Consider the following 27469-nt stretch of genomic DNA (forward strand, 5'->3'; position numbering starts at 1 on the left):
GAGTCCGATGAAGTGGAAATGTTCAAATACTAACTGTTTCCTTTAGTTATGAATGTCTGATTCATGAACTTGTTATAGTGGACAAACAAAAGCTCAATGTATTCTTCCTTTGTGATTTATAACTCAATTCACGTTCTGAGATTTTTACCAAACCCTTCAACCGAATCCGGAAGGAAGAAGGAAATCTCTCATTTTCTTTGCTAGACAGAAAACAGAACCATTACAAAACTTCTCGAAAACGCTATCAAGAAAGTTGGTAAGCTAATCTAAAGGATTGCTGAACTTGTTTTATTGCTTGGTTGGCACAACTATCATCATATTATTCTCTACTATCTATACGGCCATTTATTTCTTTATCAATTAATTCTCCAAGTGAATACATGAAAAGATCAAATCTACATCAATGAATTTTTTTTTTCAACCGTACAATAACAACGTCCTTTTTTGACTGTCAGGATCATCGAAAAGTTCTACTTCTCCTCCGTCGGAGGGAAAAGTGTTGCTATGTTCATGATGAATAACTTTTTCGTCCGCCAAAGGGTGCCATTCTGATCATTTATTATTATTTGCACAGAAAACTGGGTAAATATAGATTAATTAAAGGTAGTACCTTCAATTAATATTCATATATTCTGATATTACCAATTCGAAAGATATATACACCATTGATACAAGTGCAGAGGCCCATACCTTTGGAGTCCGATGAAGTGGAAGTGTTCAAATACTAACAGTTTCATATAGTTATGCATGCCTGATTCAGCAACTTGTTATAGTGACGAAGAAAGCTTAATGAATTCTATCTTTGCCATTTATAACTTTAACATCAAAAATTTGTACTTCTTCTCCGTCGGACGGAAAAGTGTTGCTATGTCAACGATGAATTACTTTTCTGTCCGCCGGAGGGTGCCATTCTGATCATTTCTTATTATTTGCACAGAAAACTGGGTAAATAATTATCAATTGAAGGTAATATCTTCAATTCATATTCATATATTCTGATATTGCCAATTCAAAAGATATATACACAGTTGAAACAAGTGCAGAGGCCCATACCTTTGGAGTCCGCTGAATGTTCAAATACTAACAGTTTCCTTTAGTTATGCATGTCTGCTTCAGCAACTTGTTATAGTAGTTGAGGAAAGCTAAATATATTCTTCCTATAAGATTTATAACTCAATTCACGTTCTAAAATTCGTAGCAAACCCTCAACCGAATCAGGAAGGAAGAAGGAAATCTCTCATTTTCTTTGCGAGACAGAAAACAGGACCATTACAAAACTCCTCGGAAACGCTGTCGGGAAAGTAGGTAAGCTAATCTCGCGATCCGACAAAGGTAATTAAATCTTCGGTCTCGAAATGTTGAAACCCTTCTTGGTCATTACACGACCATTATCGCTAATTCGCATCTACCGGGGTCCTAAAAACAGAGTCATGCACAGTCGACTTACAAATCGATGTGAAACGTTGCGTTGGCACGAAATGTTCGAATTGAGTTGGCAGGAGATTTGTCGACGAAGTTTCCCTGTTTTCCCGATAATTATTGAGTGTTTCCGGTCTTCCAGCGGAATCTCGGGAAGTAACGTAAACGGCAATTTAACATAAATCCAGTGAAATATCCGAAGGAATTGTAGAAACGAGTGTTTCGAGCAGGAAATACATCAGATGTCGTCCAAAGAATTTATCAACTTTGCATTAAAATTACCATCCACAGCTTGACTTAATATTCAAGCTACTTGTCTTGACTTGACTTGAAATCAAGTCAAGTGCAAGTCAAGTACATTCTATCAAGCTATTTGTTTTTTTGTTGTTTCATTGTGTAGTGTATACATCAATAAAAAAATGATGAAATGTGGAAAATATCAACTATTTCAACATGAAAAATCACATTAAATTACTATGAAACACAACCAATATAAAAAAGAAATTTATTGTTGACCTAGCAACACTTTTCCCTCCGACGAAGAAGAAGTTGAACTTTTCGATGAACCCGGCAGTCAAAATATGACATTGTTATTGTACGTTTGAAGAAAAATATATTTATTGATGTGGAATAGATCTTTCCATGTATTCACTTGGAGAATGAATCAATAAATAAATAGACGTATAAATAGTATAAAGAATAAGACAATGAAAGTTGTGCCAACCTAGGAATAAAGTTCAGCAATCCTTTAGATTAGCTTACCTACTTTCCTGACAACGTTCCCGAGCAGTTTTGTAATGGTTCTGTTTTCTGTCTCGAAAGAAAATGAGAGATTTCTTTCTTCCTTCCGAATTCGGTTGAGGGTTTGCTACAAATTTTAGAACGTGAATTGTGTTATAAATCACAAAGGAAGAATACATTAAGCTTTCTTTGTCCACTATAACATGTTTTGAATCAGACATGCATAACTAAAGGAAACTGTTAGTATTTGAACACTTCCACTTCAACGGACTCCAAAGGTATGGGCCTCTGCACTAGTTTCAATTGTGTATATATCTTTTGAATTGGCAATATCAGAATATATAAAGATGAATTGAGGATATTACCTTCGATTAAATAAATTATTGATGAGGAATTGAGGTTTTCATGTATACTCTTGGAGAATGAATTAATAAAGAAATACAGTTAAATGATAGTTATGCCAACCTAGCAATGAAACAAGTTCAGCAATCCCTTAGACTGTACTTTTCAAATAATTAATTCTCAGTACTTTCCTCTCAAAATGTAATCCACATCGAATTTTCTGGTAACAATCTCCATCGAACCATGTTAATTTTCTCCTCTTGTTCATTCCCTCTTCTGAGGTGGATAGCCTCGAGGGTCCGCTCTTAAAAATACCCCGAACAGTCCTTTCGCAACCCTCCTTATCCTCTAGAAATAAAAAGAGTTAATGAACCTTTCGCGTCGGGAAAAGGAAAAAAAACCTCTGATTAACCGTGAATTATTTCGACTTTTATAGGGGATGTGGTGAAGAATCTCTGCACCAATTCTCCCCGAGTAAGGTAATCCATTAGCGGAGTTAATTTCCGGGCCAGAAGAAAGAGGCAGACCCCGTCAGAAGTCTTTGGTGGTTACTCGAGGTGATAGATTGATTGTTATTAACGGAAAAAATAATGGGGAAGGAGTTCGAGGCTGAATTAAACAATTTACTCACTCAATGAAGTGAACATCGTGTTCATTTCTTCTGTATGGAGCAGTATTGCCTACTCAGATCTACACAAAACCCTTCAAAAAGAATTGCAAGTTTTGCACTTACTCTAGCTGAGCTGATACCAAAAATTTATCACATGTTGATTCCAATTGGTACAGGGTGGACAAAAATACAATTGTTTTGTGTGTGCTCATAAAGTAACGCGTAACATTCTTAATTAATTAAATTAACAATATTATCAAAAATACTTATTGTCTAGCGGCAATTGATTTGAACGTAACACCCTGCAGTTTGTTACATTCATTACATGTTTTCGAATTGATAAGAAATAATTCATGTCATATTCTGTCTGCTAGACCACAAGTACCAAACATGTTTGGAAACAGCTCATTTTTATTAACCAAAAAATGTAACAAACTACAGGGTGTTACATTCAAACCAATTGCCGCTAGACAATAAGTATTTTCGATACTATTGTTAATTTAACTGATAAAGAATGTTACGTGTTACTTTATGAGCACAGACAAAACTATTGTATTTTTGTCCACCCTGTACCAATTGGAATCAACATGTGATACATTTTTGGAATCAGCTCAGCTAGAGTAATCGGAAAATTGAGACAAAATGGGGGTGTTTTATTAAAAAAAAATTATGGGGACGTCATTTCTCGAAAGTAATTCACCCTATATATTAGATTGTTATTTTAAATTTTTTTTATAAATCTCTTTTCCAGAACATAGATTGTTCATTTCTCGAGAAACCGAAGACTTTTGACGATGTGTGTATATTGAGAAGATGAATCACAATCTCGTCCACTAAATGTTTGTGTTTAAAGTTAATTCGACACCGATTATCAATAAGACAACAATATAGTATTTCCAAAGACACTTGACTAGCGTGAAAAAATAGCAGATAAACAAAGTTTGTCCAAGTTTCAAGTCATTCTTCAAGTAATTGGAAGTTAAATTCGTTCCAGAAATTTTCAATTCTCCCCGGTATTTTTGTCAGGTGCTTCTAAACACCAAATGGACAGATGTATTAGCAATTTGATACATTGGTCAAATCAAGAAACTTTGTTCAGCACGCCTCCACTTTTCCTGTTAGCAAAGTGTCAATTATGGATTATTAACATGTTTCAGTAGTATTCGTTCATTTCAATAACTTCTAATTTATTTTTATAATTATATAATTTCCGGCATCGACTTCTAAGGTTGTTCGATTCATTTGCGAAAATGTTGCACTGAGGTTTGTAATTCTCATTATTTCAGATATAAAGTGAAACCGAGTTAAATAAAAAACGACAGATATGATTCTACTGCATGCTCGAACTATTATTGATAATATGGAATATAGTTATTCCTTCAATTGCATTTAATAACATGCTTGAACGAATGGATTCAAATGGTAATAACAAACGTTCAGGAAAATTATGAATTTTCCTTTTACTGGTATCAGGTAATTTTCATAACGCTTCATGTCATAATGATAACAGTGAATATCATGGGACTGTCCTGTTACTTAACAGTAATGGACAATCTTCATTACATATGGATTTTTCCTCATTTTATACATTTTTTTTAATGTAGCGCAAAGAACAAATAATATGATAATTTTTTACGCAAACAGGTTGTTTGATTGTTAGATCTATCCCAAATATGAACAAGTCCTCTCGTTATTCAATGAGGTTAGGAGAATAAGAAGTAGCTGATGAAGAAAAAATTTTTCTTTAATTTTGTGCCACCTCATCATCGAAATATCTAGATTTTACTCGAGTTAGTATGTAAAAGAGTTGTATACCAAGTACATCTTTTAGTCTTACTTATTTTTTCTGCCATTTCCAAATTTGTAAATAAAATTTTAAAATATTAATTTACAGGGCGTTTTTTGTACTCGAAGCCTACCTTTTGAATTTTTTTAGATCTTACCTGTAATGAAACCTTTTATCTTACGTTCATCAAGACTATTGTAACAACATTTTGACCAACTGCTTGACTTGAAAATCAAGCTCATGAAAAATTATATACTTAAGCTTGTCTTTACTTGATTTTAGATATTTATTGCTTGACTTGATATCAAGCTACTTGATATGCACGCGTCTCACGGCATATATTTCTGCAATCTCGTGCATCTATAAGATGCCTCATGTGTCTCAGATCCTGGATGGAAAATTAGGAAATCAAACAAAGCCTGGATGTTTGTCAATATCAAGAAACTATTTTTTTTATTATTTTTCATTTTGTTATTAGTGATTTAATTTATATTTTTTTTGCAATGTTCCTTCTCTTCTCTTCATTTTTTTATTGTTATGACACCACACAATAAAACTGTTAAAAATTGACTTGAGCTTGACTTGAAATCAAATCAAGCTCAAGCCAAGTAGCTAGAAAATCAGGCAAGCCGTTAATCCCTACTCGTAATGATAAATTCCTGATTTCAATGTTGAAATTAATCATCATAACCCCGAATAAAAAAATTTAATATCCTCGCCTCTTCGACAATATGAACCTGGATACGTAAGACGACGAACGTTTATGAATTCCTTGAGAACTTATTTTTGCCTAAGTAGATTCCATTAAACTCCAAAACCCCTAGCTTCGTACGATTATAAAGTACAAACCTCCCTAACAAGCCGCCATTTGTACAAAAGTTATTACGATCACAAAGCGGTAGGAAAAGCGAGGAAAACGCTATGGAGTGAGCCTTGTTTCCATTTCCGGTTCCATAAAATGTTTGTTCCCGTATTCCCGTTATTAATTCTTTCACAAAATGGGGGGAGGAGATTCAAAGTTTGAAGTTCCAACTTACGTGAGTTTTTCCAACGTGAAAAAAAAATAAGAGGGGGTAAATTGTGCAGGTTGTTAGGGCTGTTGGAGTTATCGTTCCGATAAAGTGTGTGGAATTTTCTCAGGGCCCATTTGTTCGGAAACTTCGCGAAGTTTTCGAATCTGTATAAATATGAATAATTCGATCGGAAACGAGTCTGCCAAATATTTCCCTTGAGGCATTGAAAATGATGTAACGATGTAGCTTATCGTGTTCCCAGATCGAAGGGGGCCTCTAATTTGTAGCAGAGGAACTTATAGACTTCATTGATCAGTTTGAATTCGACCAACTTATACGTCATTGATGGGATACGATAACATCAAAAAAACTTTGCAGTTTTTACACAAGTTTTTAATATCTCTTAATAAATGCCATGCTGTAAGGTTGAATTCAGGGTTATTCAAACTCAAAACTCATTGATTCCATTTCATATTTCCTTAAAGTTTTTCTGCCTTAGATATAGTTTTTCTTAGTGAGTTTCGTTTTCACAGATTATCTTTTTGGAATTATAAACATCAAAATTCAGATTTATGTAAAAACATTTTCAATAATATTATTTTCTGTTTCAGCATTTTCTGGTTCACGGACAAATTCCATCGAGGTAAGATCTCTTGAACAAATAAACTCTTATTATAACTGCTGGCTTTGATCGCGTTATAACTAGGTATCAAGCCAAGCAGCTTGACATTTTAATCAATTACTTGACTTGAAAATCAAGCTCGTGAAATATAACATACTTGAAATTTACTTGACTTGATTTTAGATATTTATTGCTGGACTTGTTATCAAGCTACTTGATATTAATTGAGCTTGATATGCACGCGTCGCACGGCATATGTTTCTGCAATCTCGTGCGCGCTTAGACTAAATAAGGGGGTTTCTCGATCGCCGAGAGATTGAAGCATTCGCCAGTGTGACTTTATTAGTAGTTTTCTCAAATCTCTATGAAATCTATTGGTAGATTTCGGTAGTTTCAGAAATATCTTTCCAAACTTGGCCGAAATGGCCAAGGATTTTTTAACAACGCCAGCATCTTCAGCTCCTGTTGAAAGACAATTTTCCAGAGCTGTTTTTACAGTAACAAAAACCCGCAATAGGTTAGGCGACAAATCTATAAGATGCCTCATGTGTCTTAGATCCTGGATGGAAAACTATGAAATCAAACAAAGCCTGGTGGTTTCTCAATATTAAGAAACTTTATTTATTTATTATTTTCTATATTGTTATGATTTATAGTGATTTAATTTATGTTTCTCTTTGAAAAAAGTTGATATTTTCGGTTCTTTCATACAATTAGTCTAATAAGTGAAGGTGTTTTTTGCAAGGTTCCTTCTTATTTCATCATTTCTTTTATTGATCTGACACAACACAATAAAACTGCTAAAAATCAAGTACCTAACTTGATATGATTCATTTACTTGATAAATCAATACTTTACTTGACTTGAGCTTGAGCTTGACTTGATGTCAAGTCAAGCTCAAGCCAAGTAGCTTGAAAATCAAGCCAAGACGTGAATCCCTATTTGGCACGCATCTTTTGAAGCTTGATACTAACAAGAATAAAGTAGTATTGCACTGGCGGTGCCATCTGTGTATCAGACCCAGGACTTATTAAGTACCATGTTATCAAATTATCGGCAAATAACCTAAGTAGAAGTGGGAAGAAACGATCAAAACCCCGTATGAACGTAGAACCTTGAAATTAATGAAAATTTCACTGCCTCACATGAATATCTAAACAGTCCTTTATTCGCTCGACGAAAGCCCCTCTCATAATCCTGGAGAAGTAGGACTTATTTCTGCCAGATGAATTCTCCAATTCTCGTCCTGATGATTCTCAGTCGAACCACGTCTCCACCCCATATATCAAGGAGGTGACAGGTCCGCAATATTCGGGGTGTCATCTTCAACAATATGCCGTAAACTTGCATACAGAGGATCATGTTCTCTATTCAGGAGACGGAGACCCCTCTCCTCTATCAAATTATCGCAACATACTTGATATCGCCGTCCTTCTGGTTGAAGAAGTTTCCTTGGAGCACATCCAGATATGCAGGGAACTATGTGCGGTGACTCGAAATTATCCTCAAGCAATCTTATGAAGCTCATTCCTGTGAGTTATTCCACTTTGCCGGAATCTTTGGCTGATTATTTCCCTACTTGTAAAATGGAGCAATCAGAAACCGACTTATCCGAATGAATCGCATTTGAATAGATGAATTTTGAAAAAACTTTTTATTGCGATTATTCTTTCGTTGGAGATCCACAGTGGTGTTTATTTTGTCATATTTCAGTTGTTCTCTTAATTTTTGCTGAAAGTTTATAGGAATTCCTCCATCTGAATTAACATTTCCTTTGAAAATTCCAACATATTCAGCAAAACTAAGATTGATACACATCGAGGTAAATATTGAAAATAGTACATAGGCGTACCTTCAACTCTGCTTCCGCCGTTTTTTCCCGAAATACGAGGCTTTATTGCAAAAAAACTGGTTATACATTCAAGATTCAAAGTTGTCTTTCCCTGGCCACTACTTTCTCCCATCTTTCGGGCAGCGTACGAATCCTGCGTTGAGAAAACTGGCCATCTCTTGAAGCGATCCACGAATCGATCAAATTTTTACTTCTTCATAAGACCGGAAGTGCTGGTCAGCCAGGCTGTGTGCCATTGATCGAAACAAGTGATATTCCGAGGGAGCAATGTATAAAGAATACGGCGGGTATGGTAGGACTCTTCATTTCAACGTTTCCAAGTAGATATATTTTGACCACTTTCGCTACATGGGGTCGAGCATTGTCATGCTGTAAAATCACTTTATCATGTTTCTCGTTGTATTGCGGCCGTTTGTCTTTCAATGCTCGGCTCAAACGCATTAATTGCGTCCGATAACCATAGCCTGTTATTGTTTCAGTCGGTTTTAACAACTTATAATACTCTACGCCGAGCTGGTCCCATAAAATACTAAACATGACCTTGGAACCGTGAATATTTGGTTTTGCCGGCGACGTGGAAGCATGGCCAGGAGATCCCCATGATTTTCTGCGCTTGGGATTATCGCATATAAACCCATTTTTCGTCTCCAGTCACAATGCGATGCAGAAATCCCTTCCGTCTTTGCCTTGCAAGCAGCTATTCACAAGCAAACAAACGCTGATCAACATTTCCCGGCTTCAACTCGTACGGCATCCAATTTCCTTGCTTCTGAATCATTTCCATGACTTTCAGGCGTTTTGAAATGGCTTGTTGCGTCACTGCCAATGATTCTGCCAATTCTTGTTGCGTTTGACACGAGTCTTGATCAAGTTATGCCTCCAATTCTGCATCTTAAAAAACCTTCTCTCTCCCACGTCCATACTGGTCTTCGACGTCAAAATCACAGTTCTTGAAGCGTTGAAACTACTCTCGGCATGTTCTTTCACTAATAGCGGCCTCACCATAGGTATTTGAGAGCATTCGATGAGCCTCTACCGCAGATTTCTTCATATCAAAGCAGAAAATTAAAACCTCCCACAAATAACATGAATTTGGCTCGTAAGCTGACATGTTCAATAGAGAATAACTTGAGGATGCAGACACAAATCGACTAATATTTCGATGGCGTTATGTTTACAAATACCTGCGCTTATTGTATGACATCTACGATCTATATATTTCGACTACCACTTACCGATCCAGCCATCTATTGCAAAACGGCGGAAACAAAGTTGTACACCTAATAAAAAACCTTGTTTTGTCGATTGATTTCACCATAGATTTCCACGCAAGTTTTCTGTATTCCTTTCGAAAATAAACATAATTAAGAAGAACAATAACAAATTCCTATACAGTTCATGTTTATTGAAACTCAAATCCATCCTGAAATCCATTATAGGCCATTTCGTTCAAGTAAATGGATATTCAATTAGCTATACCGTATTAGGAGTGATCAAAGTGTTTATTTAATGATCACTGAAAGCTTTTAGTCAAATTAGCCGGGCTGTATCGGATATGGCGCCATTAAATTTTTACCCCAGATAGAATCCAACACTATTCAAATATATGAGGAATCAATGCTGGTCTTTCATTACTGCAAAGGAAATTGTTGTGAATCCAGTTTAACCTCTAATTCAATTTGTCAATTCTATTGGTGATATTAAAGCAATAGGCTTTTCATTGTTTGAAAACAGTTTCCGATTATTTAAATGGAAGTTTTCAATTGGTACAGTATGTCAAAAACAAATTTGATCTAAGATTTCTAGAGATATGCTATAAAGTAATAATAAAGTATAAATTGCTAAATTTTAGTGAAAATCCATGTAATTCATTTTTCATTTCAAAATTTCACACCAAAATATACTAACTGACAAAGAGTGTCAGCTGTCTAAATTTTTTTTTTTTTTTTTGTAAAACATAGATAGTATAGCAAAGAGAAAATTATTGAATTTGAAGAAAAAACTCATGAACAATTTTTGTTACTTAAGTATTGTAGTCGTTTTTTGCAAGTTTTTTAAATTTCACAACAAACCATCTGTTCGAGGAGATCTAAAGTCGATGTTTAGTTGTTGTTAAAATGCCTAGAGCACGTGTACGGGGAATTTATCGCCAGCTAAGTGAATTTGAAAGAAGTCGAAAAATTGGTTTTCTAGAGGCGGGGTTGTCATTTCGAGAAATCGCTAATTGTACGAACAGATATCCAACTACTATTATAAGATGTTATCAAGCTTGGTTTGATAATGCCCAAAATCGAAGAAGAGTAGGCACTGGACGTCGAAGGGGCACAAATGAAGTTCAACATCGACGTCTAAGACTTATGGCCATTAGAGACCGTTTTGCGACAACTTGATCTTTGGCTGATGAGTGGTTAGGAGAGCATGGGCATCCTGTAACTCAACTCAGCAGTGCAAAAAGTAGTTCATGAGCAGTGCTCGTCACTACGCTCATCCTGTAACTGACCGAACGGTTTACCGCCGGATAAGGTCTTTTGGAATGCAGCATTATCGACCCCATCTTGTGTTACTTCTGATGGTTGAGCATCGCCGGCAACGATAACAGTGGTGCAGAGAACGTCAACATTGGAATGTGGAATGGCATCAGGTCGTCTTTTCTGATGAATTTCGATTCTCCTTGGTTGCACATGATGCCCGAAGAACGGTTTGACGACGTTGCGGAGAAAGACGTGAACCTCAGTTTGATGTTGAGCGTCATGTACACCGGACAGTAGGCGTTATGGTATGGGATGCTATTGCACATTCAAGTAGGTCACTTTTAGTCTTTATTCGAGGTAACATGACAGCGCTGCGTTATCTTCAAAAAATAGTAGAGCCATATGTTCTCTCTTACCTCAACCGGCACGAGAATCCGATATTTCATCTAGATAATGTTGCTAGCTCCTTTTGGGTGTTGCAGTTTCTTTGTCAGTTAGTATACATATATCATTATGTGGTTCTCAATGTCGCAAATTAGTGAACTTTATGAAAAGGAAGTACGTTATCCCAGAATTTCGAGGTTTTAACACTGAATACTGATAAATTCTGAAGAGAAAATTCATTTAAAACATTCTTGAAACTTTGGAGACTCATTTGAATTCAGGATCTCCGAACTTAGTATAGTGCTTTCGCCATTTTGTAGTTGAGTACATTCCGAAAGTATCATCTATTTCGATAAACTATCAGTAGAGCTAATTATAAAAATATTTAGGTAATAAGTATTGAAAACAATTAATGAAAAAATTATGGATTTGCAAAGAACAGAAAATGGAAAAATTGAATGAAATAAGTGTCAACATTCTGATCTATTGAAAAAAAAATGAAAATCCAGTAATTCAAAAAGTTGCACTGCTTCATTTTCTTCTGCATATTCCATCCATTTTCCAAAAGAACCTCAAATGAATACTACAAATTTCTTCTTGAATCAAAGAATCTGCTGTGAGAAGTCGGTAGTTCAAAATGTAGTAAATATATTTCTCTAGTTCTGTGGTTATTCCGTTCATTCTTCCACATCTTGTAGAACAAAATCGTGCGAGAATATATCAGAAACGCACAGTTTTCATGGTAATATTTTATTATTCTATGTTGGTACTCCGAACTTTCCGCCACGGCTTTATCTGTCAATTCATCAATTTGCCTTAAAGAAATCAGTTCTGCCAACCAACATTTTTCAATGCAAAAATCACTAAAATATATTTATGGAAATATTTCATTAATTTCAATGAAAATGCAATGAATTAGAGAAAATAATGTATAATACTCGTACAGAAGGCTCATTCTACCACTCGTTCATTCCAAAACTCGCCACTTCGTGGCTCGTTTTTGAATTTTGAACTCGTGGAAGAATATCAATGCCTTCTGCACTTGTATTATAAATAACTATTCAGTTTTCACGAGAGTGCTATCTAATATAGAAGCTTCTGTAAAACTTTCAAGTATCTACTTCGAAATGCAGTGCTTTCTTAGTTTTGAAATATCTACACTGTAGCAAATGCCAATGATTCTAGCATTAGCATGTACATACCTCATTTTCATACAAAAATTTCTTGGAATTCTTAAAAAATTTCAGAAAAATATTTTGCATCTCAAAAGTGTCTTCGGTAGACTCAAAAGCAACATTCCTCAAGAAAATATTAGTAATTACCTACAGTTACGATTTCTTTTATTATCTCCTGTTTCTGAAATAATTGAATTTCCGCATATTCGAGGATTTTTACGCCTTGTTTTACGCTCCATAAAAGTATTTTCCGCTATGAAATATTGCTCCTATGATACGCTATAGTTGAAGTTGATAAAGCTGCTGGATCTCAGAGGAATTTGATTCCAAGCAACTTCTCTAGAGGGAGCTTCATCGACAAGGGACATAATTTAAGAGACGATAAAATGTAGCGAAATTCTTTCCTTGATATATTACAGTGAAAAGTTCTTCACGTTATTTCACTTGTCGAGAATAAATTCTGGTTCACGATCAATATCGAAATATTCCTCTGGAACAGACGCAAGTATTCGATTCCAAGCTAATTTATTTATCTTGTTTATCTTTGGAGTTTTGGATAGAATAGTAGGAAGTAGATGTTTAGGCCTGTGATGCTTTCGCATGAATAAGAAAGCAGAAAAATTGTTTGGAGAACTATTACAGAATAAGTACTAATCGAAATGAAATAAAGGGTGTTTTTTTTTAGGGCTATAGAACTTTAAATTGCAATAAAACAACGATGGATTATTCGATTGACATGAATTTTATTTATCCGCAAGATAATCTTGTGGCATTACATTTTGAATATGATTTCTGGCATATGACCGCCACGGCTGGCTCGGATGTAGTCCAATCTGGACGTCCAATTTCCGATGACTTTTTCCAACATTTGTGGCCGTATATCGGCAATAACACGGCGAATGTTGTCTTCCAAATGGTCAAGGGTTTGTGGCTTATCCGCATAGACCAATGACTTAACATAGTTCCACAGAAAGTAGTCTAGCGGTGTTAAATCACAAGATCTTGGAGGCCAATTCATAGGTCCAAAACGTGAAATTAGGCGGTCACCAAACGTGTCTTTCAATAAATCGATTGTGGCACGAGCAGTGTGACATGTTGCGCCGTCTTGTTGGAACCACAGCTTCTGGACATCATGGTTGTTTAATTCAGGAATGATAAAGTTAGTAATCATGGCTCTATACCGATCACCATTGACTGTAACGTTCTGGCCATCATCGTTTTTGAAGAAGTACGGACCAATGATTCCACCAGCCCATAAAGCGCACCAAACAGTCAGTTTTTCTGGATGTAACGGTGTTTCGACATACACTTGAGGATTAGCTTCACTACAAATGCGGCAGTTTTGTTGGTTGACGTAGCTATTCAACCAGAAGTGCGCTTCATCGCTAAACAAAATTCGACGATAAAATGGAAGTATTGCGCGATACGTATTTCGCACAGAACCATTAGTTTCTAAATGAAATTGAACTATTTGCAAGCGTTGCTCAGGCGTGATGAATTGCCAAACCAAACTGAGAATAAATCACTTGACAGCTTTCAAATCGGCCGCCATCTTGAACAGTAATGCCAAATTAAAGTTATATACCTCGAAAAAAAACACCCATTATAGGACTTATAGAATGAATCATCTCTTGGACCCTTACATAGTCATTCTGGGGATTACTTTTTGTCTGAGTTGAAAAACCTGGAGAGAAATGAATTGATTTTAAGGTTTCATTTCTATTTACTTCATAAAAGATAAAAAACTGCTATTGATTCTTCTAATCAACACTTAGATAGTCATTCTGGTACTTCGCGAATTCATATTGTATATTTTTCGATAAATGATTTTTTCATTCAATTCATATTATTTCCCTTTTTCTATTGACGTGTGCTTCTTCCACAATCAATTAACTCTTCAGTACAACCATTTATCTCAACAATAAACTACAAAATACGTTCTGGAACAGTCCCACTACTAGCAATGAAACGACCAATTGAAAAAAATTGTGCTCTGCTTCGCCCGCCTTCGAGAAATTACTCTCTGAGCTCGACTCAAAAAAAGTTTCAATTCATCTAGTTGTGAACATCGACTTCATGGGATTACTGTCCGGAAAGTAATTTATTTCAATTAAGGGACACGTCTGAAGTGTAGGAGTGTAAGATGGTGCGAATGGACTGCAGCAACCCTTGAGATTGGAAGGAAGGGCAAAAACCGCAGTTAACTTAGTTACTGATGAGGCAAAATTGAATTAAATCTTAATTGGTCCAGAGCACAGTCTGTGGTGCCTGACAATAGATAGAAATTGATCTCGAACACATATAATTACGGCATTTGTGCTTAAGAACAACTTCTGAAAAATTCAATTTATTTGAATGGTTTGAAGCAAGAATAGACATAAATTAACTGAAAGAATTACTAAGGAACTAATTATGATTGACTTAATTGAAATAATTCTTAGTGACTGGCTAACATTATCTTCTGTGACCCAAAATACATCCTTCGAAGTATCAAATTATCTATTCTTTTCTTCATATACCAACTTTAAAATTATACTAATTCTTATTCCAAATCAGATAAAGCATAGTTTTGCTATTTTCATACATATTATATCCTATTCTAAGAAAAATAATCCAAAATTTGAATCAAACTTGTTCAAAGTAGAAAAAAATTGACGAAAATTGACGAGTTAGGTGAGAAATTAAAAAAAAACGCAAGAACTCAAATATCTCGGTAACTGTTGATTTTCGGTTATCAATCGACAACAAATGAGTGATACTCCTACCTCCATCAAGGTTCACGTCTAATTTGGAAACACCCTGTATATAGAGCAACTGTCGAATAACGTCATGTAAAGGGGCGATCCAATCAAACTTTACCGATCTAACTCACTTCTGGAAGTGATATTCGTAATTATTGCAAAATGTTCACAATGACAGCCCAATCCATGTACACGTTAAAAAGGGAGATATAAACATGACATTTCGATTAACGTTAGATCCAATTCGGATAAGTTGAATGAATTTGAATTAATTTTCAAATCCATGACAACACAAATATTAGGTAAAGTTTGGTATATTTCAATATTCGTTTCAAAATTTATTCCAAAAAATGTGTTTGAATTTTCATTACCTTTAACCTTATGTGCTCATTCATATATCAATATTTATAAATTTAGATGAAAAAATAGAAAGAAAAGAAGAAACGATCAAAATTTCGAAATGTACTTTTTTTTACTATAAAAGCTCAGAGACTACTCAGAGACAGCAGTTCCTCACAAATAGGGTGTTCCACTTATGGAACAGTCTACCGAGTGATCTTGTAGATGCAACCTCCACCAACGCCTTCAAGAATGGATATGACCGATGGATTACCCAACCTCGAGAATAATACGTCCTAATTTTTTTGTCATTGTAAACCATAATTTTTGTTTTGAGTTATATTTAGTTTCCGAATGTTATTATTTTTTTTTTTAAGTTTGAGTTTATAGGTATTTGTACCTCTACTCTTATTGTAACAATAATAATAAAAAAATAATAATAATCATTGGATTTGGGATATTCTTCGAGATGGGAAGAAAATTTGCTTTTTTTTGTAACGGGTGTTTTTTTTCGAGGTATATAACTTTAATTTGGCATTTCTGTTCAAGATGGCGACCGATTTAACAGCTGCTGTCAAGTGATTTATTCTCAGTTTGGTTTGGCAATTCATCATGAATAGACTCACGCCTGAACAACGCTTGCAAATAGTGCAATTTTATTCTGAAAATAATGGTTCTGTGCGGAATACGTATCGCGCACTACGTCCATTTTATTTTTTTTAGCGATGAAGCGCACTTCTGGTTGAATAGCTACGTCAACAAACAAAACTGCCGCATTTGGAGTGAAGCTAATCCTCAAGTTTATGTCGAAACACCGCTACATCCAGAAAAACTGACTGTTTGGTGCGCTTCATGGGCTGATGGAATCATTGGTCCGTACTTTTTCCAAAACGATGATGGCCAGAACGAATCAGTCAATGGTGATCGGTATAGAGTCATGATTACTAACTTTTTAATTCCTGAATTGAACAACCATGATGTCCAGGAGCTGTAGTTCCAACAAGGCGGCGCAACATGTCACACAGCTCGTGCCACAATCGATTTATTCAAAGACACGTTTGGTGACCGCATAATTTCACGTTTTGGACCTTTGAATTGGCCTCCAAGATCTTGTGATTTAACACCGCTAGACTACTTCCTGTGGGCCTATGTAAAGTCATTGGTCTATGCGAACAAGCCACAAACCCTTGACCATTTGGAAGACAACATTCGCCGTGTTATTGCCGATATACGGCCACAAATGTTGGAAAAAGTCATCGAAAATTGGACGTCCAGATTGGACTATATCCGAGCAAGCCGTGGCGGTCATATGCCAGAAATCATATTTAAAATGTAATGTCACAAGATTATCTTGCGGATAAATAAAATTCAATCCAATCGAATAATCCATCGTTGTTTTATTGGAATTTAAAGTTCTATAGCTCTAAAAAAAACACCCTTTATAACCAAATATTTTCTGTTCTCGTACTCAAATCAATTTATGGAATTCACAGATAAACAGTTGCTACTGATTTATTACATGTATAAACCTAACAGAGAGTTTTCACATCCCTCGTTCGGTCATGAACAAACACATATTGTTTGTTTCGTATTAATTTGCATATTATGGTAAATATTAACACGACAGAACCTGGTTGGCAATTCGAGCCACCCCTCAATGTCCATTTCAATAAACCAACCTCAGAAATTTTGACGAGAGTTCTGATTCGCTGAAATTTAATTTCAATGTGTGAAGGTACAAAACCACAGAAGTATTGTTTAATGCATGTCTTTCCACAGCCAACCTTTATTCTATTCGAGCGAGCAATGAATTAAATTATTCCATTTTTACTGCGTGTGGCCTCACGGCTGGCTGGATAACTCATTATTTTTTTTGGTTTTGGGATTGTTTGCTCCACATATATGTATAGAATTCACCCAATTTCAGGTTGTGTGATTATTCCAGAGGGAAATTATTCAATTTCAATTTGAGGGAGGTGAAAAAAGCGGAAATAACTAACGTATATTGTGAGATCGATAGGGATGGTATTCTATGTAATTTGATTTATCATTTTTAACAGAAAAATTCGGAATACTTTGGACAAGAAGCTTTGATTGACAAGATTCCAATAGTTGAATGAAAAATACACCTTTGGCTTCTTTGTCTTCTATCAATGTTAAACAATCAGCTGTTCAAGGTAAGTGTACATCTCGATATACATTATTGTCAGACTATATAACTCTAACAAGCCAATTGAAAAGTCCCCGGTCAACCATAGTAAATAGTATATTATTCAACGAGCGGTAATGTAGGTCATAACTCACGAAGATGAAGTTTGCAGCACGAGCCGAAGGCGAGTGCTGTAATTCATCAAGTGAGTTATGACCATTACCGCAAGTTGAATACTATACTTTATCTACGACTAACTAACAATAAATAGTAAGAAAAAAGTACAAATAAAGAACTTTATTAACAAATCTTATAGTCTCAATGCTATAAAAATTTCAGTTGTAATTACTTAACATGTTTATTTATTAATGAAATTGACAGTAAAGTTTGAACAACCATTGAACTGAATATGTGGGGCTGAATTTTGCAAGTTGATTGTTTCTGTTTCTGTTTGTTGCATATATTTTGTTGAGGTACTAACTGGTTGAGGTGTTATAGAACTGTATATTTTATTTGCAGTATCTGCCTTATTCTTTTCAGAATTATCAATATACCCCTCAGCCACAGTAGTTGATCGCCAACCGCCATGGCGTTTCAGTGCCGTTATATCTCCTCCAGCATCTACTAATAAAGTTGCCGACGAGCGGCGAAAACAATGCCCTGTATATAAATTACAGTCGGGTAATTTTAAAAATGTGGCAATGTCTTTCCCCATTGCTCCAAATTTATTAATTCCAATTCTATGTGAGTGGTATTTTCCATTTTGGAATTTAAGAAAAAATATCGTTTGCGATATATCTGTAGGACGAAGATTTAAATATTTCTTTACGATTGTATAAAAATTTCCCGTAACAGTGAATTTTCTGGCAATTTTTGTTTTTGTGTTTGGTACATTGACCATAAAAATAGATCCATGATCTTCTAAATCTGTTATTTGCATAGAGTGCAATTCTGCTGCACGACAAGCACCCATAATGCCCATTATTAAAGCAACCTAAAAAAAATATCATTGACTAGATGGTGAAAACGATTGAATTATTGTAAGATATACTACCTTTGTCGCCAGATATTTCTCATCGGGAGCTTCGTTTATGAAATTATTAAGTTGTTCTGGCGTAAAAGTTTTTGCCTTTTTTGCTACATGTTTTTCTGATTGTCGTTTGAGAAACGCACGTAATTTTGAATAATTCTCTATATTGATTGAATTATTTAAGTCCAGTGTGCTTCTTAGCATGGAGTAGAAAGTCCATAAAGACGATGGTTTATATTTTGTGCTAAGTTCACTAAAATACGCCAAAAGAACATTCTCTGTAAATGACTTGATGTTCTTATTGCTACACCAATCTTGAAAATTTTTGTATACAGTTTTATATTTGTTCTGGGATTTTTCTGGCAATAAATTCTGTATTGTATCGTTAGCTGCTTGTCTTATTTCTGGTGGTGTACATAGTAATTCGACTTCACTATCTGAATTCATCTTTTTCAGCAAAACTTTCACAATAATTAGTTATCAATTCAATTTGAAAACGTCAAAATTATTAAATTGACCTTCCTCCCCTCAATATCAAAATGGAATGTTCCCTTTCGACCAATCAAATAGAAGCACAGAAGTATGGAAGCACAGAGCCATCTTTTCTGATTAATATAATAGTGATTTATAGCAGTGAGTTATTATAACTCACGGCTTTGGTTAACAGAGACTATTAATTCCTCAGAATCAGTTGAATAATGAATATATAATTCAATAGGAGTAGATAAACAAATTTTTTTGGCAAAATTCGATTTTATTATTCAACATAGTTGCCTTCGAGGTCGATACAGCGATTATAACGATCTTCTAACTTTTCGGTACCATTGTTGTAGTAAGATTTGTCTTTCGCTTCAAAATAGGCCTCAGTTTCGGCGATTACTTCTTCATGGGCGCTAAATTTCTTTCCAGCGAGCATTCTTTTGAGATCTGAGAACAGGAAAAAGTCGCTGGGGGCCAGATCTGGCGAAAACGGTGAATGCAGAAGCAATTCGAAGTCCAATTCATGCAATGTAGCCATTGTTTTCATTGATTTGTAACACGGTGCATTGTCTTGATGAAACAATTTTTTTTTCTTCAAATGGGGCTGTTTTTTAACGATTTCATCCTCTAAACTATCCAATAACGATATTAATGATCGCCGTTGATGGTCTGGCCCTTTTGGAGGTAATCAATGAATATTATACCTTGTGCATCCCAGAATACTGATGCCATAACCTTGCCAGCTGACTGTTGTGTTTTTCTTCGCTTTGGATTCGGTTCATCTGTGCAGTCCACTCAGCTGACTGTCGATTGGACTCCGGAGTGAAATGATGGAGCCATATTTCATCCATTGTCACATATCGACGCAAAAATTCAGGTTGATTGCACTTGAACAGCTTCCAACACTGCTCAGAATCATTTTGAACTAATAGATCGCATAACAGCTAATGAAAAATCATCAGCGAATAAGATAGCTATTAATAGATCGGTAACATCTTTCCGATACTTGGATTTTTTTTATGAATAGCTTTCTCAAATTCAATGAAAGATTCAATTTTTTCCCCAATTTCGAGTTCAAATTTCCTCAAAACCGTGAGCCCTATGAAGAATCGGTGAGCGGTGCCAGAATTGACGATCTCTGATTAACCCAATTTCGCTCTAACCTGAAAAATTTTCGTCAAATTTTCCATACCTAAAACCTTAGAAAATTGAAAAAAAATAAAAGTTCCTTCATGGGAAAATTGTGTCATTTTATTGATTGATTCGAGTATGTAGATCACGAAAATGCTGGCAATTAGGCGATCAGTACATTATTTCAGAAATTATAGGTGAAAATCTGAAAAAAATCTGAAAAATTTTCTAAAAAAAGATGGTTGAAATTCCCGAGGCTGCAAATTTTCCTGGACGTATATTATTATTATTATGATTCAACATAACTTTTCACTTCAAATCTATTGAATATCGACTTAGGTGACCCTCATGACATACGTCTGATAAGTTTTTTTTTTCCAAAATCTGTTCAGGTGAAACCCACCATGACATCCCAGATGATTCAACGTGTAAGTCTTGCCAGTAATTATCACAAATCCTAATGAATGAACGTCTGCGCATTAATTTCCATAATAAATGTTTTGCGAGTCTATAGAAGCCATTAGCGGAAACACCGTTTGCAAATTAACCTAATTGGGTTGTCGCGGCGACAGAATTGCGTCGCATTCGGGGATGTCGTCGAGACGCTTCGCGTATAGAGCGTCGCCACATCTGATGTGATAGTCGGCGCCGTACTTTTCTGTCCTACTTTCGATTGATGAGAAGTCTTCCGATTGACAGGAGATTAGCTGTCTTCGAAAACAAGGCTAATTGGCGGGAAATCAACAGCCATGTTTATGCTACGTTAACGGGAGTTTTGGTTGGTAGATAAATAAATAATGAAAATGTAAGATCATGAGAAACGTAAGCTCAGACATCAGGAGAACAGTCTAGATTTGCCTAGAGCATTTGATATTTTGATAGTCTCTCATTTCAGTTCATATTGGAGAATCTAGAGTTGCATCTGTGAAAATAATTACCTCTTTTTTCCTGTGAACACAATCTGAAATTGGGGTGCCTCAGGGCTCTGTCTTGGGTCCGCTCCTATTCCCAAAAAACCGTTATACAGGGTGGCCACTTTTTCAATGGGATTGTATTGGTAACTTTTAAACCATAAGAGTTCCAAGGTAGGTCAAATGGAGAAAAAGTTGCATGTATAAAAGCATTATCAAGCAGTTCAATCAAATCGAGATTATCAGGGCGGGTTATTGAGATATCATAAAAAAAGTAAATTCCGTCATTTTGGTTTTTCTTTTTTTCCCACTTTATTTCAAATATTATCAAAAAATGTTACAGGAATTTTTTATTCGACAGTAAATTGTTCTCAATTTGACGTAATCAGATTTCGTATCCAACGTTTCGTGCTCTCTGGGCCACCCTCAACCTCATTTTTTTCAATACGGACCTGTATATTTTATGACACTTTTCGAAATAACTTTTAATGCTGAATTTAACGATATATCATACAATGTCATTCAAAGTTGATTTCTAGGTGATTTTGACCCTTATACAATTTTCTTTGGGTCGGATCTGTAGTGAATGCAATTCATCAAAAACTGCTGTTAATAAAATAGTCAAGAGACGCTAATACAATTATTTCAAATTTGAACACCAAGCCTTGCAAAAATTATATCGTAATTATATTAAAATCAAGTTCGATTTTGTAATTTGTTTCAATGAAAAAAATGACAAATCCAACAATAGTGATTTCTCGCGAGAATATTGAGAATGTATTGGAAGGTATTCAAGAAGACGAAATAAACAAATGTATAAGAAGTATGGGTTCCAGAACCGTTGAGTCCATTTTACAAAATGGTGGACATTTCGAACACTTACTTCATTCATTTTCATTCACTTTCGAATAATCATTCGATTTTTCTTTCATTACCGAGAAAGTTACCTAAATGTAATACAGATCCGACCCAAAGAAATTTGGATAAGGGTCAAAATCACCCGAAAATCAACTTTGAATGACATTGTATGATATATCGTTGAATTCAGCATTAAAAGTTATTTCGAAAAGTGTCATAAAATATACAGGTCCGTATTGAAAAAACTGAGGTTGAGGGTGGCCCAGAGAGCACGAAACGTTGGATACGAAATCTGATTACGTCAAATTGAGAACAATTCACTGTCGAATAAAAAATTCCTGTAACATTTTTTGATAATATTTGAAATAAAGTGGGAAAAAAAGAAAAATCAAAATGATATGATTTACTTTTCTTATGATATCTCGAAAACCGGCCCTGATAGTCTAGATTTGTTTGAACTGCTTGATAATGCTTTTATGCATGCAACTTTTTCTCCATTTGACCGACCTTCTAACTCTTATGGTTCAAAAGTTACCAATACAATCCCATTGAAAAAGTGGCCACCCTGTATATCCTGAAACCGTTATATATCCTGAATTCTTCGTCGCAGACACCTCAAATAAAACGTTTTTCAAACATCAAGTTACGCTCTAAACATACTGAAGTTTCAAGGGCGTATCTTGCATTCAGAAGAAGTTGTTGCCTCTGGAATATTATCATTTTTTTCATTGAATATTTCAGATTTTTACCTATAATTCCTGAAATAATGTACTGATCGCCTAATTGCCAGCATTTTCGTGATCTACATACTCGAATCAATCAATAAAATGATACTATTTCGCCATGAAGGAACTTTTATTTTTTTTTTCAATTTTCTAATTTCACTAAAATTTTTCGACAAAAAATTTTCCAGGTCAGTGCGAAATTGAGCTAATCAGAGATCGTCAATTCTGGCACCGCTTACCGATTCTTCGTAGAGCTCACGGTTTTGAGGAAATTTGAACTCGAGATTTGGGAAAAATTTGAATTTCCCCCCAAAAACCGTTATATCTCCTGAATTATTCGTCGCAGACACCTCAAATAAAACGTTTTTCAAACATCAAGTTACGCTCTAAAACCTACTAAAGTTTCAAGGGCATAGCTTGCATCCAGAAGAAGTTGTAGCCTCGGGAATATTATCATTTTTTCCCTTGAAAATTTCAGATTTTCACCTATAATTTCTGAAAAATTGTACTGATCGCCTAATTGCCAGCATTTTCGTGATCTACATACTCGAATCAATCAATAAAATGATACAATTTTCCCATGAAGGAACTTTTATTCTTTTTTCAATTTTCTAAGGGTTAGGTATGGAAAATTTTACGAAAATTTTTCGACAAAAAATTTTTAAGGTGAGAGCCAAATTGAGCTAATCAGAGATCGTCAATTCTGGCACCGCTCACCGATTCTTCGTAGAGCTCACGGTTTTGAGGAAATTTAAACTCGAAATTAGGGAAAAAATTGAATTTCCCCCTAAAAATCGTTATATCTCCTGAATTATTCGTAACAGACCATTAAAATGAAAATGATTTTGAACAGCGGGTTCTGATCTGAAACATAGTGAGGTTTCGAGGGCGTAGCTCACGTCCAGGAGAAGTTGGAGCTTCGGGAATTTCATCCATTTTTTTTTCGAAAATTTCAGATTTTCACCTAAAATTTCTGAAATATTGTACTAATCGCCAAACTGCAAGCATTTTCGTGAACTACATAGTCGAATCAATCAATAAGATGGTACAGTAGTCCCATGAAGGAACTTTAAATTTTTTTCAATTTTTGAAGGGAAAATATGGAAAATTTTTCCACAAAATTTTTTTTCAGGAGAGATCGAAATTGGGCTAATAAGAGATCGTCAATTCTGGCACCGCTCACCGATTTTTCGTAGAGGTCCTCTACTAAACCAGAATGGAATAGGAGAAATTTGATCTTTGGACTACCTTTCTCATATAAAATTTGACATTCGTCACGTTAGTGCTTATTCATTTTTTTCTAATGAAAAAACCACAGAATACTAATAATGTGACAAAATAATAGACACTCAGGAATGAACGCGCAAAAACAGTATGCTATGATAAGGTACAATTCGTAGCTCTTCATTAATTCATATAATAATAGAAACTTCAGCTCCCACTTCTTCGATTACCTCATTACTTATTAACATCAGAATGGATCGACTATCGCTTCCACTTATGCTTCGCAAAAATGATTTTTTCCAGCAAACATATATCACTGACGCATTTCCTCGCTTCCGCTCGAAAACACTTGAGCGGATTATCAAGAAATGAATGTCTGTAGGGGCATCATTTCCGTTCAGCTATAAATCACGTTTGTGCTCTCCAACCAATGAGAGCCCTCAGCCAAGTTGCCAGACACTTCTCACAATCGATAACGCAAGTATCTTTCAGTTACACTCTGGTTTCTGTCGGTTCGACGTTACATGTTCGAACGAGTATCTCCCATCACTCCTGATTTTGTTCGATTCGGTTGAATCGAATTGGATTTGATTTGGTCAGACTAATTGTTTGATTATTTATCGTCCTGACCCTTGTAGTCTTTTGTGAGGTCTGAAAAGCGATGATTACTGAAGTTATTGGAAGGGTTTTTCAGGATAATTTTAATGGAAGACCTGGAAAAAAACAATTGGAATAGCGGAATTATCTTCATAATTATATAAATAAAAATAAGATTCTAATTATTGGTACTAGGCACAAAAGGGTCATTCAACTCGAACAACCTTTGGTCATGTACATCTATAGACATACAACATTGCTTTCGCCGTTTTTTTCCGAAATTCGAGGCTTTTTTGTAAAAAACTGGTTATACACTCATGATTCAAAGTATTGTCCATCTCTGGCCACTATTTTCTCCCATCTTTTGGGCAGCCTACGAATCCCGCGTTGAAAAAACTAGTCATCTTTTGAAGGGATCCACGAACCGATCCTATTTTTCACTTCTCCATAAGACCGAAAGTGCTGGTCAGCCAGGCTTTTTGCCATTGATTGAAACAAGTGATAGTCCGAGGGAGAATGCGGCGGGGTTGGGTAGGACTTCCTATTTCAACGTTTCCAAGTATATCTTGAACATTTTCGCAACATGGGGTCGATGCTGTAAAATCACTTTATAATGTCTCTCGTTGTATTGCGGCCGTTTTTCTTTCAATGCTTGGCTCAAACGCATAATTGCGTTCGATAACGATCGCCTGTGATTGTTTCAGTCGGTTTTAACAACTCATAATACACTACGCCGAGCTGGTCCCACCAAATACTGAGCACGACCTTGGAATCATTACTATTCGGTTTGGACGTCCACGTGGAAGCATGTCCGGCATATTCCTATGATTTTTCTGCGCTTGGGATTATCGTGATGAACACATTTTGCGTCTCCAGTCTCAATGCGATACAGAAATCCATCCCGTCTTTGGCTTGCAAGCAGCTGTTCGGAAGCAAAAAAACGCCGTTCAACATATCTCAGCTTCAACTCGTACGGCACCCAATTTCCTTGTTTCTGAATCATTTCCATGACTTTCAGGCGTTTTGAAATGGCTTGTTGTGTCACTCCTTATGATCCTTTCAATTCTTGTTGCGTTTAACAGATCAAGTAATGCCTCCAATTCTGCATCTTCGAAAACCTTCTCTATTCCACCGCCATGCTGGTCTTCAACGACGAAAGCACCGTTCTTGAAGCGTTGAAACCACTTTCGACACGTTCTTTCACTAATAGTGGCCTCACCATAAGTATTGAGAGCATTCGATGAGCCTCAGTCACAGATTTCTTCATATTAAATCAGAAAATTAAAACCTCCCACAAATGACGAGAATTTGGCTCGTAAGCTGGCATGTTTAATCGAGAATAACTTGATGATGCAGACACAAATCGATTAATATTTTTGATCGGTTGAAAAACTCTCTGTATCTTGGGCCCTTGGAGGAATCCCTAATTTTGTTGACGTTTATTCATTCAGCAATCAGCATCCTATAAAATTAATTTTCGGAGTTTTCAAAACTAATATTGTCATGTTTTGGTTTATAGCTACCGTTGTATCTTCTCAGTCGTTAAGAGTATACACTCAATTTTTGTTTGAGTTTGTCTAAAGTTTCTTGAGCACTTTCATTGTTAGTATCATAGTTTGCATGTCGCATATGGCGATCCATAATAACATCCACTAAATTTTAAAGTTTTCTCGACGAAGAACATTTTGCAAATTGTGTTAACCTTCCTATATCTTGTCGGAGGCTTTGTACTTTGGTTTCTAGCCTTATTTGCCAATGTGGTCTGTTATGGTGTTTTTTCTGGGTTGGTTTCCCACTTCTAGGTTTTGGCTCCACGAAAAAAAAGGTACAATCATTATTATTATTCTTATAACTACAATATGTAGTACATTCTTTCCTATTTATGTTCAAAGCATTCCTAACATTGATTTCCATCCTCATTGTTAATCTTTCCCGCAGAATCCACTTTCTTTCTTCTCCGCTAGACTCATCTCACAAGGTGTTTACTCGTAAAGCGGCATAATTGACGTTCCAAGTTGAAAACTGATATGTGATAGAATGCTTGCTTGGAATTACATCATCGGCGAAGTTGCCGACACAAGTATAAATAAGAAGTCCTCAATTTATGCGATGCAAAAAATTTTAGAAGGCATTTCATGCATTCCGTATTTTGTTGCTTAGATAAGTCAAGTTCACGGAACGTCGAACCTGACCTTAAGTCAGCCTTCATTAATTAATGCGATTTCTCTGGTTAGTTGAATCATATTTATTTATTTATTACAAACGTGATGTTTCTGGTTTTACGCTTGAAATAATGAGTTTGTGGAATTCTTGAAAAAAACAGTGATATCTTCTAGGTTTAGATCACTCTACCATCTTGACACAATGTCTGTGATTTTGAACTGGGAATGGTCTCAAACGATAAGGAGCTGTTGAGCTTGAGAACTCCCATAGAGTAATAAACATAGATAGAGGAAGATCAATTTTTACATGTCCCCAACATGGTTAGATTACGTTGTCGGATTGTGACATATTTTCAAATACAAAATTTTACTATATCATCATGAATGTATATTATATTGAATGAAATATATTTGTTTGAGTTATTCCCGATTAAATATGCAAATTTGAATATTTGGAATCGGATATTTTTCCTAATTGTCGAATTTATAATAAGCAGAATATTTATTATTTTTTGTATCTACCTGCTGAAATCCAAGGTTTGTTAACTTTTGCTCTCCTAGTGTCATCGGTTGTTTCACGTCGTTTGGCGCGCTTGAAGTTTGTTTTCTGAATTTCTTATATCTTTAGGTATTAATCTCAATATATTCTGAGTTGATATGACACGTTGATTCACTATGGGACATAAGAAGTGCGTTCTTTGTGGAGA

At 35.5% G+C, this 27469-nt stretch overlaps 2 protein-coding genes across 2 annotated transcripts in view; one reads left to right on the forward strand and one right to left on the reverse strand.

The window, feature by feature from the left end:
• Nucleotides 1-2766: 2766 nt before the first annotated feature.
• LOC123677778 lies at nucleotides 2767-19369 on the reverse strand. Its single transcript, XM_045614478.1, has 3 exons — nucleotides 18699-19369; nucleotides 18126-18638; nucleotides 2767-2850 (listed from the first exon to the last, which is right to left on the reverse strand). The coding sequence occupies exons 1-3, from the start codon at nucleotides 19119-19121 to the stop codon at nucleotides 2767-2769; spliced, it is 1020 nt and encodes a 339-aa protein (XP_045470434.1). The 5' UTR covers nucleotides 19122-19369.
• The window catches only part of LOC123678450 (alpha-mannosidase 2), a 54439-nt gene continuing 33486 nt past the window's right edge, over nucleotides 6517-27469 (forward strand). Inside the window, exon 1 of the mRNA XM_045615482.1 lies at nucleotides 6517-6554. The gene's annotated coding sequence lies outside the window, so the exon portion shown is untranslated. The remainder of the gene's footprint in view (nucleotides 6555-27469) is intronic.

The sequence above is a fragment of the Harmonia axyridis genome, chromosome 4 (assembly GCF_914767665.1).
Source record: "Harmonia axyridis chromosome 4, icHarAxyr1.1, whole genome shotgun sequence".
In the NCBI taxonomy this organism is placed as follows: Eukaryota; Metazoa; Arthropoda; class Insecta; order Coleoptera; family Coccinellidae; genus Harmonia; species Harmonia axyridis.

Excerpts from the sequence above, each read along its gene's own strand:
- LOC123677778 (XM_045614478.1), bottom strand. The coding sequence starts at position 19,121 with ATGAATTCAGATAGTGAAGTCGAATTACTATGTACACCACCAGAAATA. Across the intron at positions 18,639-18,698 it reads AGAAATATCTGGCGACAAAG|GTTGCTTTAATAATGGGCAT; the intron begins GTAGTATATCTT and ends TATTTTTTTTAG. Across the intron at positions 2,851-18,125 it reads GTTCTATAACACCTCAACCA|AGGATAAGGAGGGTTGCGAA; the intron begins GTTAGTACCTCA and ends TTTTATTTCTAG.